At 37.7% G+C, this 16,406-nt stretch overlaps 1 protein-coding gene across 1 annotated transcript; it reads right to left on the minus strand.

Moving 5' to 3' along the window:
* Positions 1-238: 238 nt before the first annotated feature.
* Positions 239-14,448, minus strand: LOC140237432 (uncharacterized). Its single transcript, XM_072317354.1, has 4 exons — positions 14,320-14,448; positions 11,381-11,652; positions 8,611-8,689; positions 239-4,289 (listed from the first exon to the last, which is right to left on the minus strand). Exons 1-4 carry the CDS (start codon positions 14,347-14,349, stop codon positions 4,269-4,271), a joined length of 402 nt encoding a protein of 133 aa, XP_072173455.1. The 5' UTR covers positions 14,350-14,448; the 3' UTR covers positions 239-4,268.
* Positions 14,449-16,406: the final 1,958 nt, after the last annotated feature.

Consider the following 16,406-nt stretch of genomic DNA (forward strand, 5'->3'; position numbering starts at 1 on the left):
ACAAAACAACAACAACAACACACACACACACACAAAACAAAAATCCAACAAACTAATAGTAAAAACTACATGAAGTTTCATGAAGTTGTATCACTTGGGTCCCTCTGGGAAAAAAAAATGGACCGAGAGAAAAACAAAATAAGTACAATGCACAGATTGTACATCACACACACAGGTTCCAGACATACACATCCTCTTCAGTCATGAGGACAGAATAATGACACATCATTATAAATGATTCTAGAAGAGTTTAGAGATATTTATTTGTAATTCATTACATTACAGATTTCAGACACGATTGTGCATAAATCTATTTATTGTTCAGAGTCATTCCTGAATTGTACCAAACCCCCCCCCCCCAAACATAACTGACAATGAAATGCATAATCATTTTCAGGTGAGATTCACTTAATTTCTGTCATCAGCTTTTGATTCTCTTTGAGATGTTACTATGAGTTAGTAAAATTACACATACACATACATCTACACTTTGTATTTTCAGTGATTACATGTATTCCTAAAAGGCAAGACAATATACTACTTCAACTTTACACGGTACAAACTTCAATCATACAAGCATTGCTATTGGACATAAAGCAGAATCATGTTTTTGATTGCTACGTTTGTATTTGATTCTCAGGAGGGTGTCAAGACTGTGTCTCCTTGATACCAAGAGCTGCCAAAATTGCATATCTTTTTGTTTTGTTCTCCAACTACAGCAATGTGGGTACATCATGGTGAAAATACGAACTGAAAATATGAAGCTACAAACTCATACAACACTATGCCCACCTGAATGCTTCAGAGAGAACATTTGGCATTCAATCTTGCTGGTGTTATAGGCAAGTGATAAAGTATACAGTTGACACCTGAATGGAGCAACATTTACTGAGATTAGAACAATAATAGTAAAAAACAAACAAAAACAAAATGTAAAAGACATTACTACATAATCACTGCTGTTACTTCAAGTTTTATGATCCTACATGATTTAATATACATGTGTTGACTTGTAAGATTTAGTAAAAAAAAAAATCAGCAAACTGTCTCCTATATTGACATGTATGTACAGCGGAAAAATTATCGTTCGTTTTCTTTGATCGCCTTTTTTCCCTGAATACTCTGTGCTGCTGATGCCTTGTGTATGAATAGAAGAACTTCTTGGGAGAATTTTCATGGGATTGATCAACAATTATCTAATATGACAAATGAGAGAGAATAACTTGGTTTGCAGACACATGATGAAAATATCCGTACTATGACTCCAAAATCAAGTTACTTCACCAGTTTCACCACACAGCCTCTTTTGGTATAAAAATTCTTGTACGATAAGTCTCTGATTTCTCTATCACAAATCAATCTGTTATAAATCAACTACATTATTTGTTTGCCACAGCTGTGGCAACAGGTTTTTTTTTTTTTTTTTTCTTTAATCTTCTCATTGGGTACGGGTATTTTGTGACAAAAAGGGAAATCAGAGAATGCAATGGCGTCATTATCCATGATTAACCTAAACATGCGTTGGTTTCACTTCCTCTTACACCATTGCACAAATTAATAATGGTCATGAGTTTGCTGCCCATTTGTTCCTAAGAATCTATCAAAAGACAGGGTACAGTAAGTACTGCGACACACAGACTACGGGCTAGATAAATATTATTGGCAAATCATCTTCTATAAATCACACAGCATACATTCAGTTTGTGCAAAGTACAAACAACAATATGATCAAATCTGGACTGAAGTCCCTGAATTTCTTTACATTATCATTACCATATTTGTAGCTAAAGCAAAGTATTTTTATATTAAATCTCACATTCGAAAAAAAAAATATATATATATTTACTTAATGTAAAAACATGTCTACTTTGTCCATATCACAATACATGCTGTAGTACATGTGGCCTAGCACGGTATGCAACAGTATGACACAGTCTAGGTGAATTGGGTTTGTTTGCTTCATTCATTGCATAAGAGTGTTTAAACCTGGCTCAAGGAATGAAAAAGAACAATGATAATAATGAAAAGAAAGAAAAAGTTCCATAACCTTCACTGAGGAATTAAAGGCCTTTACTGAAAGACTTTGGCATAACATACCAATAGGAGGACCTTTTGAAACAAGCTTGAGCATTTACACAGACTAGACAAAGACTTTGAATCCTTCTTGAACATTACCCCTTCAAACAGTTCCCATATCCAAATGTACTGTATATCATCTTGAAGCAATACACAATCTTCTTCCACATAGCATACCTTAGTTTGCATCATGCGCACGGAATCCATCTTTGGTTCTTGACTTTGGTTTAATTACCCTATGATGGACTGCTACTATGTCAACAAAAAAAAAAAATTATTCTCATCTGTTGTGACTGTATCGATGAATGATATTTCCAGTTGTTCAAAACTATAACCATCTTTCTTGCCCTTCAAAAGTGCATGAAGCATGGAATGTGACATAATATTCTACTAATTGATATACATGTACTGTATACATGTAGAAAAACAGATATGCAATGCAATTACCTGGTAGCTCTAGCAGGGCTCTATCCTAAAAATGCAAATTCAATGCATAGACATGAGTGCACTGATTCTGATTGTCAAACAAACAAAAGTGACTCATGGAGGTGGGGAGGGGGGGGGGGATAAAACTGGACAGGAAAATCTTTATAAAGCATAATGAAATATTGAAGACTTGGTAGCTTGAGATTCTGCACTGTGATAAGCAGTGAAGATATCTCTATACACTGATGTTAGGTTTCTTAGTACCAGCATTTCAACAGACACTGATGGCTGTATACACATGTATACATGGTACAGTTGTACATGTGTCCTTTGACAGAATACAGTGAACTCCTGCTATATAACATGGTTATAACAAAATTCCGGTTACAACAAAGTAAAAATTAAGGCCACAACATCATCCTCTCTATGGTTTTTACTGTTTGTTTGTTTGTTAGGGTTAATGAAATTTCGATATAGATATGAAAGAAAACTGCTGGTCCCAAAGACTTTGCTATATCAGGAGTCCACTGTACTACACAAATTACTTGTGCTATCTGTTCAAGTGCTCTACAATGCACAAAAATGTTGAAAACAGAGCACCACACTCGAGATGAAAGCCTGCCTAAGTCTCCACTATTGTCATGTTATCAAATTACTTTGCATTTTCACTGAACTACCAGGAACTTTACTGTCATATCATGCAAAATACCAATGATTGACAAGTGAGTGTAATCAAAAGTTTTATTAAGTGCCTATGACATGGCAAGGAGATTGTAGAGTGTCTCATTACATGAAATCATGAAGCTCGTGTAAATGACAGTGAAACCCACACAGAATGCTTTCCTGTGATCTTACATTTACATTTCGTCACATGTTAGGAAAGATTGCGGTTTGCTAAGATTAGTATTTGGATTTATTCCACAGAACACTGAGAATAATTCAGAGGAGAATGTTCCTGTTGTCAGGGTTAAGCCTCATTTCACTTACAGTATCCTTCAGCCTCCAATTTGTTCTTGCTTGAAAATCTCTGCTTTCTAACCCACCTACATACCACATCTTAGTTCTAGACAACATTTTTTCCCTCTATCATCAGAAGTACTGTTCCAAGGCCTTCATTTACATGCCTTTATCACACATATCATCAAAAGCAACCTCTTCACACTATCATGTTATTTCACTTCAGCAGGGTTCAGTTGTAAAGTCAGCCGACTCATTTGGACACACAAAGTAAACAAGCAAAAACATCATTTCAGTGTGTGTCAAAAAATAAAACAAAACAAAAAACAAACATTTAGCACTCTTTATGCGTAGCGATAGCTTTTCAGCTTTTTGGTCACCGAGTGGGTTTATCAGACTCTCAGTTGTCATTAACACCATAAATTTTCATTCTAAAATTGACATCAACTGCAACAAAATCTTAAATGCATTGTGTGATAAAGGGCATAAAGATTTATACTCCTTCAATGCAAAATATCCTGTTTCACTTTGAAGGAAATTTACCATTAGTAGTGTCACTTCGCTGCAAGAGATTCCCCAGACATCAGAAAGTATTGCAATAAATTCAGAGAGAAGAGACTAATTTACTCAAGTTAGAGCACAAATTGAATCTAATCAAAAGAGAGTCATAAAGTATAAGACACACCTGGGTACATGGAATATATGTCTGTTAGACCCAAGAGAGTATAGGAGTTGTAAGGCTTGTACAGTACTCAAGGTCCTTCCAATAGTCTGCCACTGGCTCTTTGTTACGGCATGAATCTTCCACTTTATGCTCCCTCGGTGATACACTGTATGAGACGAGATAACAGGGGAAAAATCATACATATTATGTCATATCAGGGGCTGCTGAACATTTTTCAAAGTGGAGGGGCTGTGGGCCCAGGGGTGGGCACGGTTCAACGGTACCTGCATATGGTACGCATACTCAGCATACATTTGTACACTCTCTGCCTTCATATACATCTTTATCTTTTAGTGATCATGAATTCTGTAATCTCATTGGTCAATCAACCACTGAATATATCCCGCATTCCGTGATAAGGTCATATTGTGCGCATGCGCTAAATCCACCACTGAATATATTCCGTATTCCGGGATATGACGTCATGATATTACACAGCTAGCTGCGCGCTTACCAAAGACGCTTATAGGAAAGTACGCGCTAATCCTGTACAAAACAAATGGACAGCACTCGGTCCTCAAGCGTATTACGCACATAACCTGAGACCACTAGACGCTTTCGACAACAGCAACTTATGTATATCTGGAGTATACTGCAGTATCTGATGGCGTGTACGTATTTGTATGCGCGCATACAGAAATCAGCTCGCGAGACGTAGGCCTAAGTCAACATGGTCATGGCTGACAGCCGGGCGATTTCAACATCATTCACGAGGGGAAATCAGCGAGAAGAAGGTTAGCACTTACCCTAAAAGATAAAATCATTACCCCCTGCTTGTTCTTACGAAATACGGGAAATATCTACGGTCTGGTGCCATATTCCATTCAGCCTCCGGCCTCATGGAATATGGCACCAGACTGTAGATATTTGCTCGTATTTCGTGAACAAGCAGGGGGTAACTAATAGTATTGTATGATACTGGATAAATCAATCATTACAGGTACCTCTACTGGGTATTACCTGCTTGCCTTGCAGTTTAAAAGCACTCAAGCTGTAAATCCTGCGACTGGTGTACACTACTAGTATACCATTTCAGCTTATTCTGATAAAACAAACTTTCAAACTGTGACTTTTGGCGGTTGGAGATCCATGTTGTTGTTGTTGTTATTGTTGTTGTGTGTGAGTGTGAGTGTATGTGTGTGTGTGTGTGTGTGTGTATGTGTGTGTGTGTGTGTGCATGTGCTGGGGGGGGGGGTCTTTTGTGAGGTGTGAACAAAACCTTGTTAGGCATGTGAGTGTAAGAAAGCCCCCTGAGTGAGTAAGTGAGTGTCATCCATGCGTAAGTCATGAGACTTGGTACACTGCAGGTCTGCACTCATCAACCCTCCTGTAACAGTGGAAACTTGGTATAACAAGATCCTTGGACCACGACAGTTCTTTACATCAGATATTTTGTTATATTAGTCTTGGCCGGTGCCACGTTTTCAAAAGTGGGGGGCACTTCAGACTTCGGGGTTTCATCAGCTAACAAGCCCCCCCCCCCCCCCTCCCCCAAAAAAAAAAAAAAAAAAAAAATGTCTTCAGGTCTGTAGGATGCCCACTTCCGGGTTTCTTCAGCTGACAAGTAAAGAAGAAGAAGAAAAAAAAAAGGTCTTCAGCATGTTACAGTAGACCGCCCTCACACTTCAAGGTTTCTATCTATCGCTGGCCCTGTTAGTAGTCAATAAACAATAACCAATAAAGGAAAAAAATTCATTGGGACCAGAGAAATTAGTTTGTTATATCAGTTATATTGTTACAACTGTATTTCAGATCTCTTTATATCGAGTTCCACTGTACTTCTTACATTTGGCTGCCCACAAATTAACATAAGCATGCCCATGTCATACACGCACTGCGCTATAGACAGACTTTTATGTATTGACACAATTTACTGTGATTTGAATATACATGTACACTGTAATCCTTTTGGCCTCTCCACCGAGTCCCACCCATGCACAATTACGAGGAGCAAAGATGGCAGCACTACGACACTACAGATGCCAACACACACGCACACAAACACTTAACACACACATACAAAGATCTGTCCTTACAGATCAGCTTCCTCTTTGGGCAATTACTGTTAATATTATAATTGTGCCTTTAGAGGCCACTGCAACCAGCTTTTTCTCTGTGTAATTCTGTAGTAACACCAGAGACCTACAACTGTATTGTATTCTGGGTGTTGCTGGTAGTAAATCATCCATGACATTCAAAAGGATATTTGTATTGTCATCATGAATATGGGAGCATGCCACTGTATACAATATTACGCACTGTAAAAGTGGATATTTTCACGATAAAATTTTTTTACACTCTACCAATTTTCAGACTTAGTTATGATTATGTTTTTGCTTTGTTTTATTTTGATTTGCAAAAATATGTAAGCACCTGTCACCTTTGTAGTTTGTGAGATTGCTCAGTAGCAAATGTTGTTTTGTAACCTTATGAGCACATCACTGCATAAGTCACATTGTGTAGTAAGTTGACCAATTTCCTACCTACACAGACATGTCAGTTTACATATGTGAGATTTACTGTGTACCTTTATTCATGTGAACAATAGAAAAGTTAAGTTTTTCATTACCATACACAGATTACCACAGGTACACACACACGTTTGTACTTGTCTGTACAATCTTCAATCTTTGAATGAAGGAGAGGAATTATTTCAGAAAATGAATTTTAGCCTGTAGGTGCCGTCTAAACATAGATTAATGTACGACATCAACAAATATCCAATACAAACGTGGCTCTTCACTATATGATGTTCATGTTTAAAGTTCACGACATACTTCAAGGCACTGTATTACCAGTAAAAACAACAAACTCTGTGATTACTCCTTTGACAAAGACTACCAGGCAGACTTTGTGCCTGACTGTTACGGACTACAAGCAGCTAACGCCCAGTATTAAAGTTTTTGAAAGGGAATGAAGCTGGGAATCCCCATAAGATCAATGCAGCTGGAGCCACGACTTCTACTTTCATATACTGTACAGATGTAATAGCTCTTTATTATATGGTGCTATTGTGGGCTAATTTTAGGGTGCAAGGTCCACTTGAAGCTCTCAACAATCTTTTGAAACTACAGCCATTGTGAGAACCACTGCATGAGAATGCATCATTGTTGTGAACAAAAGTATGTAAACCTATTATTCATTCTAATCTTGCTGCTCTGCTTCTACAATCTAGATAGGGGCACAAATATCAACAGAAATGAGCAATTTTGACTGGGATGCCTCTCTTCTGGCAATCACTATCCTATTGTATAGGCTACATTTTTTGAGAGTAGGGCCTATAAGATTTTGGAAATTTAGACTTCTAAGACAATTTTGAGAGAGGTGGGGTTCACAACTGAGAATCATATTAACAGAATAAGAATGAAGTGTTATCTCAGGACTATTGAAAAAGAGAAATTTTAGCAACACACCGCATTGGAGATGATTTGCAAAGCATATTTTTGTGAATTGTTTAATTCTCGCCTGTTGGTCAACTAGCGAAATTCAAAGAAATGAAATAACACAAAATTTACAATGCATACAATATCTATGTCATCAGTATGTTTGTATATGGCTCCTTTTGATACATATACTTGATGAGAAGATCACATGACACCTCTTGCTGTGAAGGTGCCAAGTCAAGTGTCTTGGAAAAGTGCCATGAGCTGGTGTACAGTATACTGAGCAAAATTTATTATTGCAACTGATTGACAAATTGCTCTGCATCGACTGTATACACACTGAATTGATCAGTGTTTTAGTAGTAGCCATGATTAGAGAAATCATGGGCATATGTTCTCGAGCAGGATTCAAACCTACAACCCTTTGATCTCCGGACAGGTGTCATCTCCACTCCACCACCGAGCTTCCGCCGGACAGCAAGTGCTGTTTCTAATCCTTAAAACATGTAGCAGGTAATCACTGTATAATTATTCAAATCATGAAACTCTTCTAATGAGATGTTTTTGTTGCAACTGATTGACAAATTTCCCTACATTAACGTAAAGACAGACGAGTTTTATGAATTTGAGCAAAAATTTTTAATAGACTTTGCATGGGTGCTACCAAAAGTTGAACTCAGCATTTTATTTACATTTTGATGAAACTTGTTGAGCTCTGCCACTGACAATGGACTAACCTTAAATCAAAGGAAGCATCAATTCATTCATACACCGCATACTGTACCTTGCAATTCTCCTGAATTCACAAGTATGCTTTTCATCTCACTTTGGGAGTAAATTCTTCCTTAATGTGCAGACTGATCTCAAGATAAAGGAAATGTTGAATCATTGAAAAATATGGATGGTTTGCTTTGCAGCTGAGGGCACTTCCATGCTTCCCTAGCTCATGAGGATTGATAACAAAAAAACAAAAACAAAAGCAAAAACAAAACAAAACAAAACACAACAACGACAATGACTTCTTATCATACAATATCAACTTACCAGACAAATCCAGACAAAAATCCAGGGCCAGAAAAGTAGGGATATGATGCAGTGAAGCAGATGGTTGACTCCAGGTTGTCTAAGGCACAGAAAAGAGGGAGAGGAGAGGGACGAAAACTTGATGATTGATATCAATTATCATGAGACAATCCTTTCTATCACTGAACAGGTCAACAAACACAACAATGCGAAATAGAGCTTTGAATACACTGTCAGCCTGAAACTAAACATTTTAGCATATTGGTAAGGAAGAAAAGAAAAAAAAAATCTTTGATATGGCATGTTAACATTGGAAACTGCCTACCAATGGGTATCTTGAGTCTATGGCCCAATTGAGGGTCTTGGAAGCTCTAAAACTCAATCTAGATGCTCTCTGGTGAAATCTTAGTCCTTCTCTAAAATCATTATCCAGTTTTCAGTACATTTGTGGACACAGTTCACTCATTGGCAAATTCCTCATCATGTTATCAATTTTGCCATGATGCTTTGAATAGAACATTGCATTCTCTTTCACAAGAATAAGGTAAATGTTTTAGGACATTGCTGTGAAAGGCTGGAGTGCCTTGTGGACCACTCTGCATTCATAATCAGAGGAAACATTATACAGTGCACTCCTGCTGAGTTAAAATGAAATACTTGTTACAGCGGGAGAAGAATTCAAGTCTACAAACTATCATCTACATATTCTCATATACTTTACTGTTGTTATTATTAAAATCTTAGCACAACTAAAGAAAATCGCCGGTCCTATGGACTTTGTTATAACATGAGTGCACTGTACCTGTTAAAGGTCCTGTTTACCATTGGGAGCAGTGATTTCAAAAATGTTAAAAGTATCACATTTGATGCATATGTGTAGGTCAGTTGTATCACAAAACATCCTACCATATAAAATTTTCGCAATGAAGCCTAAAATATAAGGAGATACAGTATTCATCGCATAATCGGGACAGGTTGGGAGTAGCAAACACGGCCCCTTTTAAGCGAGGTGCCCGATTTCGCAATGAGTACTCGCCATACACTAACGGCATACGACATGTACATGAAGTGCACACACACACACACATGCATACTGACGTACTGTACATGTACATGAATACACAACCACGCTACCCCTCGGCGCGACCCTCTAGCTCTCCCTGCACATGGCTTTGCTATTATGTAGGGGAGAAGAATGTTCGCGAAATCATGTGTTTCGCAATGGCATGGATACTTATACACGGCGCTTTCGTGGCTATGCATGTACTGTACGTGTACTGGATGGACGGAGGTCAAAACACACCAGTCCAAAGCTTGCTTTGTAAGTTCGATGTAAACGACAACTGATAGGGAATCTTTGAAATATTGTTGTGGTATTTTGGTAGTTTTTTGTGTAAAATATCAACAAAATCAAAGATCGCTTGAAGAAAAATTGTCCCGTTTATCAGAGGTCCCCGCCCGATTATCCAGTGAAAATAACATGCATTGGAAATGTTTCTTGGAAGCGTATGTCATTTAAGCGAGGTTCCCGATTATCAGATGCCCGATTATGCGATGAATACTGTATCACTATTTTTCTCAATAAACCATAACTGTAGACGGTTGAGTCTGGAAACATTTTTATTATAACTATTGTTAACATTTTGTGTATTTAACAATACTTAACATTGATTATACAGGTTCAAATGTTCACATTGATTGTTTCCATCCCTAAGTCACATTTCAGAACTATTTTGAAGCACTAATGCTGGATTTTTGTTTCAGCTGTAAATGGTAAATTATTGGGCAGAATACACGTACATGCCACTATGTGGCAATCATAATAGTACATGTGTACATGAAATCCTTACAGGAGAATGAATTGATGCATGAAAGCCACAACTGAAGAAAAGGGACTGTCATTGAAATATGTGCATGCATCAGTGAGCTCATCACACACTTGAGTCCATGTAGGGAAAAATGAGAAGTGGAGATTTTCCGTTCCATTTGATTTCAAAGGAAAGAAAAAGAATAATGGATCCAAAATAATCAAAGCCCATGCAATTTCAACCTCGATGTAACTCCAGCTAGCATTTCCAAATGGAATATCATTACCTACAATGAAACTATACCTTCAGAAAATGCATTAATATTACCTAGATACAAAATATAGTTACAAGTGTGTAGCACTGCTAGCTCGACATTGTACAGGTCGATCCAATCAAAAAGTAAATACTTTTGCATGTATGCTACTTTTCTTGTAAGTTGACATCTACGCTGTAGTGTACAATACAGTATAATTTGGCAATTTCAGCTTTATTGATGCGATTTATTGGTGTCAACTGGGAAACTTGACACAATAATGTAAGTCTTTATCTTTTTGTGTTCTAAAACTAACAATAAATGGTGTTCATGACAAGACTGTGTAACTCATCATCTGCAATATGGTGTTGATTTACACCACAGAGTTACAGTATGTGTGTGATCGTGTCAAATACATGTGTGCAAGTGTTTGTGTGTGTGTGTGTGTGTGTGCATGTGTGTTGTGTGATGCTCTTTGACAAGCGCTGCATGATCAGCTGTTTATGGGTATGTTTATTTTTCACTTCTTCTCTTTTTTTTTGTTGTTGCCATAATCAGCTTTTTGAAATGTGATACAACGCACATGCAAAACATCCCAACAAACTTTCATATTTAACGCCATTTCAAAAATCCAGCCTTCCAGGCCTAGACAAGACATGAAGTACTTCAGTTTAACTTTAAATATCTGTGTGTTGTGGTCGTGGAGATGAGATGACATGGAAGGACTTACCGCTGTTGGTGGACTACGACTGTACTCTGCTGCACAGCTGGCTGAGTAACCACCACAGTACTAGGCTGTTGGGGAGCATAACCAGGCTGAGGGGCGTAACCAGGCTGAGGGGGGTATCCTGGCTGGGGGGCATACCCCGGCTGAGGAGGAGGATACCCTGGTTGGGGGGCATACCCTGGCTGTGGTGGATAGGCTGGCTGTGGAGGGTAGCCCGGCTGAGCTGGGGGATACCCTTGCTGTGGTGGTGGGTAGCCTGGCTGAGCTGCCATGCTCTTTTCATTCAAGTGGGCAGGGGGGGGGGGGGGGCAAGGAGGATTAAGGGAAGAAAAAATGACAAGGGGACATATGAATCTTACAAATTGGGGAATAAAAGTAACATCCAAAACAACCAGAATAAACTAAACATATCTAAATTAAATCATGTAATCCAAATCAATAAATGGAATGAACAAAGCTTACTAAACTTACAATTGTACAATGAATGTTGTAGATCTATAAACACAAAAATCTCAGGCAAGCATGTACAGGCTTTATGTATTTTCAATCTGCAAACTCAGAATATATCCATGTACATCTTTCAAAAAGGGTTAATTGATTATAAATTACTACCCCCAAAAAATAAAGTTATTTGGAATTAAAACAAAGTTTCTTCCCATCCTTCCAATGCATGCAACAGAACAGCCCAAAATGACCATGAGTTGTACATCCCAAGATTCTCTTAATAGCCTTGGTAAAATGTACCTCACACTCTAGGACTAGAAAGAATAATCCCTTATCTCATTTTTTGTTAGTATGTTTTCTATGTAACTGTCTGCATGTGGATTGTCCCAAGAGACATGTTGGAATGCCCTACTCATCATGTAATAACACAGTGAATAATACTGATACATAATTAGGTTCTTTTACAAGTACTGGTAATGAAGTATGACACAATAGAAATAGGAGAAGACACGAACTTAAAGCTACAAATGTGTACAAACAACAAGGTACTGGTATAGTAGGATAGTAGATCCTATTACCGGACGCTATTTTTTTGTGGCTTTGAATTCCATACTCAGAGGATGAAATTTTGGCTAAAAATAACACCACTTATTCACAGACTCCTGGAAATTACAAATTCAGCCTACTTACGATCTTGTATGTCAATTGTTAGCTCCAGTTTTCAGAAAATATGCTTCAAACATACCCCTCTAAAAAAGTTGTCTTTTTGCGCGGTGCAAAATCGCATTGTATTACCGGACACGATTTTCACAATGAAATAATCGACGGCTTTCGCACCTAGTCCTTACACCAGAATCACAATTCATCCCACAAATCACCATACACATTCTCACAGAGCGGATGACAGAGAAAAAATCGGCAAATGAGGCTCAAATTTCGTATTTTACGGTAAAAAACAACACATCTGTCTTGAACATTTCAAACAGTTAACGCAATAAAACCTTGTGAGAAATCGACAACACCACAACTTCTATTTTACATGCTTTGTCTATGGGAGCTGCATGCGCGGTGACAAGTTGTGGGCCCCTATACCGCACAACTATTCCGCATCGTTCGCATTTTAGGACGATAGCTACAAATTTCCGATATCGATCAGTGAACTTTTGGTTCTACTGGAATCTTCAGCATTTTTCCTGTATGTGAGTGGGATTTCATAGAATTTTAGTCACGAAATGTGATACAAACATGCATAAATATTAACTATGATGAGCTGCGGGTCACTCAACTATATAAAATTTGAGGTAAAATGTGAATTTCTCTGTGTTTTTACATTTTTATGTTGTTTTTTTTGCAATTTTGGTCCACACGAAGTTCTGTGAGGCTAATCTACAAAGTCTCGCGCGTACAGAATGTCATTAGTACACGAAAATGTGCATGTCCAGTAATACCATGGTGTCCGGTAATACCATGCATGCAAACTTGCAAGAGAAACCACTTATAGTATACTCTACACTCTAGAATTTGCTAGACGTACATTGTAGGTCTACTGTACATTTGTAGATTCCAGACGCGTAGTATATATTGTAGTATATCTTCTCTTGTATGGGACAGTCCTTATCATACAAAAATAAATTCCAACAATATTCATGGCAATATGTCACATATGCCAGAAAATATTCTTATCCCCCCCCCCCCCCCAAAAAAAAAAAAAAAAAAAATAAAAATTAAAGGGTGAGTACAGTTCTGGTCGAGGTGAGGATTTAGCGTTTAACGTTATGCAAGATTATATTCAGAAACCACTCTTATGAGATGTCAAAGAGCATGCAGTTTTAAGGGGTAGGCCTATCAAAAGTTTATTATTTGATGAAAATCGGTTTTGAAATGGCTGAGATATCAAAAAACAAGGTGAAACAAAGAGATCCTAATAAAGTTGTGGCATGTCGCCTTTTATTATTAGCACTTTTTTGGATATCTCATCCATTTGAAAACCAATTTTCATCAAATAAACATTGAATCCCTCTTAAAATTACATGCTCTTTCATATTTCATAAGAGGCTTTTCACTATCTCACTTGACTTAACCGTAAAATAGGAATGTTCAAAACATGAATCCCCACCTCAACCAGTAAATTTACTGTACAGTCCCTTTAAGCCTCAAAGGTAAATGAAAGCAATCATAATATACCGAAAGTGTTTAACGCTTATACTGTACTGGCTTTAACTGGAAGGGAACATTTGTTAAAACCATTCATACGACCTCTATTAGGCGTAGGCTAGCTATCCTGACCAGACGCCATGCGAAGCTACATCCTGGCAGCGCTCGCCCCGCGCATAGCGATCCGACAAGGTACACCACCTAATCCACACCATTTTATTTTATGTGTTTTAATCCTCTTATTTACCATGAAAGCAACTATAACCATCGATTCACGATTAATACTAACACTATCACTACGTCAATGTTAGCACTGATATGTGCAGATCGGATGGAGAACTTACCGGATTGTAAGGAGGCGGTTTATCGCTCATTTCGGAGATATATTTGACACAGGTAGAAGCCAATATTTCAAATTTTTATGTTGAAATCTCTACTCTGTGTATTCAGACTGCAGTACACAGTCTAGTCGTCGTCCTTTCTCGCGCGTTTACCCACATGCATGCATATTATACACACTCATCTGCTCGGCATTACTGACGCGGGGTGCTGATATCCTGAATGGGGGGGTTGATGTGCGGTACTTAGACCCTATTGTGGGATCGCTGTATACATGGTTACTTCGCTTTGGTGAGAATTCAGCGCCAGACACAGAGAAGTAGAACAGTAGAAGTATCACAGAAGTAGAAGTAGAATTTGTATTATTTATAAGCAGAAGTGAAAGAAGAAGTAGAAGCAGAATAGGGCAAGCTGGACCGGCCTATTAATGTTCTACTTTGAGTCTACAATGCGAGTTTCATGATAAACCAACCACATCCGGGAAGGCCGGGTCTCTGGAGGGTCTACTAGTATATAGGCACTATAATAGGCAGAGAGGAAAGTGTACCAGTCCATTCAAAGAAAGTGATGCTTCACAATAGAATCTCTTGAGTCATTGACAGTTTCATGCTGCTTATTTATTTATTTATTTATTGAAGCATATTTATTCAGGATAGCTTGATCAGCATGAGCTGTTTTTCATCAAGGTCCTGAGATAAAACATAAAAATACAAACAAAAATTCAGTCATTACAATGAATTGTCATCAGTATAAAAATCCAAATCAGCTGCAGTAATTAAAACATCAAATCAGATGAATAGTTAATTATTAACAATATAAAATTCATGTTCTAAAATTCACTTTGCAACTCCTTTGGCGAGAAGACTGCAGAGAAAGACAAAGAAAAACAAATCTGGACCAAGCATTATAGAATCCATATTGGCATAAATGCCGGCATTCATGTCATGACCTTTTCAAAGGGAGCACATGACAGACGCTCAGAGTACTCATATCCACCCAATATCTCACTCACACACACACTCACATACACACATACACACTCACACACACACAAACACATACATACGTACACACTCACATACTCACACACACGCGCGCACACACACACACACTCATATACACACACACACACGCTCACACACACATACACCACACACACACACACACACACACACACACACACACACACCAAAGAATAATCATAATATTAACAAGCATATAAGAGATATGATAATGTTCCCTCGCTGTCTCTCGCAGAGAAGAGGTTACAAAAAAAGCCCAAAGATAAATAATTTTCAATAACTAGAATAAAAACGACAGGAAGGATTTTCTGCAGCTGAGATGGTCACAAGAACAAATACATATTACAAAAAATATAACTGCTTATATACACGCTTAAAATTCTGAACAGTCCGGGCATTTTGTAAAATGTCTGGTAGTGAATTCCATACTTGTGCTCCTGAGAAGTGAAAGCACTTCTTAAAACATGCACGATTTGGTTTTGGAATGACCACATTGAGTGAGTCGGCTGAACGAGTGTTATGAGAATGCCTGTCACAGACCATTTCTATTTCATTAACCATACGGGTGGGGGCTAAACCATATACACATTTGTACATTAATGTTGCCAAAAAATAATCTCGTCGTTGCTCAAATGATTTCCATTTAAGTTCTTTGATAAGATCATCACCATGACTATTAACATAATCATAATTACTTTTCACCACTCTTGCTGCTCTCTTTTGCAGACGTAACAAATTATCCAGTGATTTAGAAGAGCAATGGCCCCACACAGAAGAAGCATATAATCTATGCAAGGTTAGCTGTATTAGAGTGAGATACAGAAAATTCAACACATTTTGATTGACAAACTTACGCATTTTCTGTAGTAAATAAATTTTACAACCTAGCTGCTTCGTTAACTGTCGTACATGATTATTCCATAATAACTTATCATCAATTTCAATACCTAAGTACCTAATACTGTGAATTTGCTCAATACGTTCAGCATTAATACAAATATTCAGATCATATTTTTTGGAAATACTCAATACCATCACTTTGGTTTTATCAATGTTGATCTTTAACTTAT

The sequence above is a fragment of the Diadema setosum genome, chromosome 14 (assembly GCF_964275005.1).
Source record: "Diadema setosum chromosome 14, eeDiaSeto1, whole genome shotgun sequence".
Classification (NCBI taxonomy): Eukaryota; Metazoa; Echinodermata; class Echinoidea; order Diadematoida; family Diadematidae; genus Diadema; species Diadema setosum.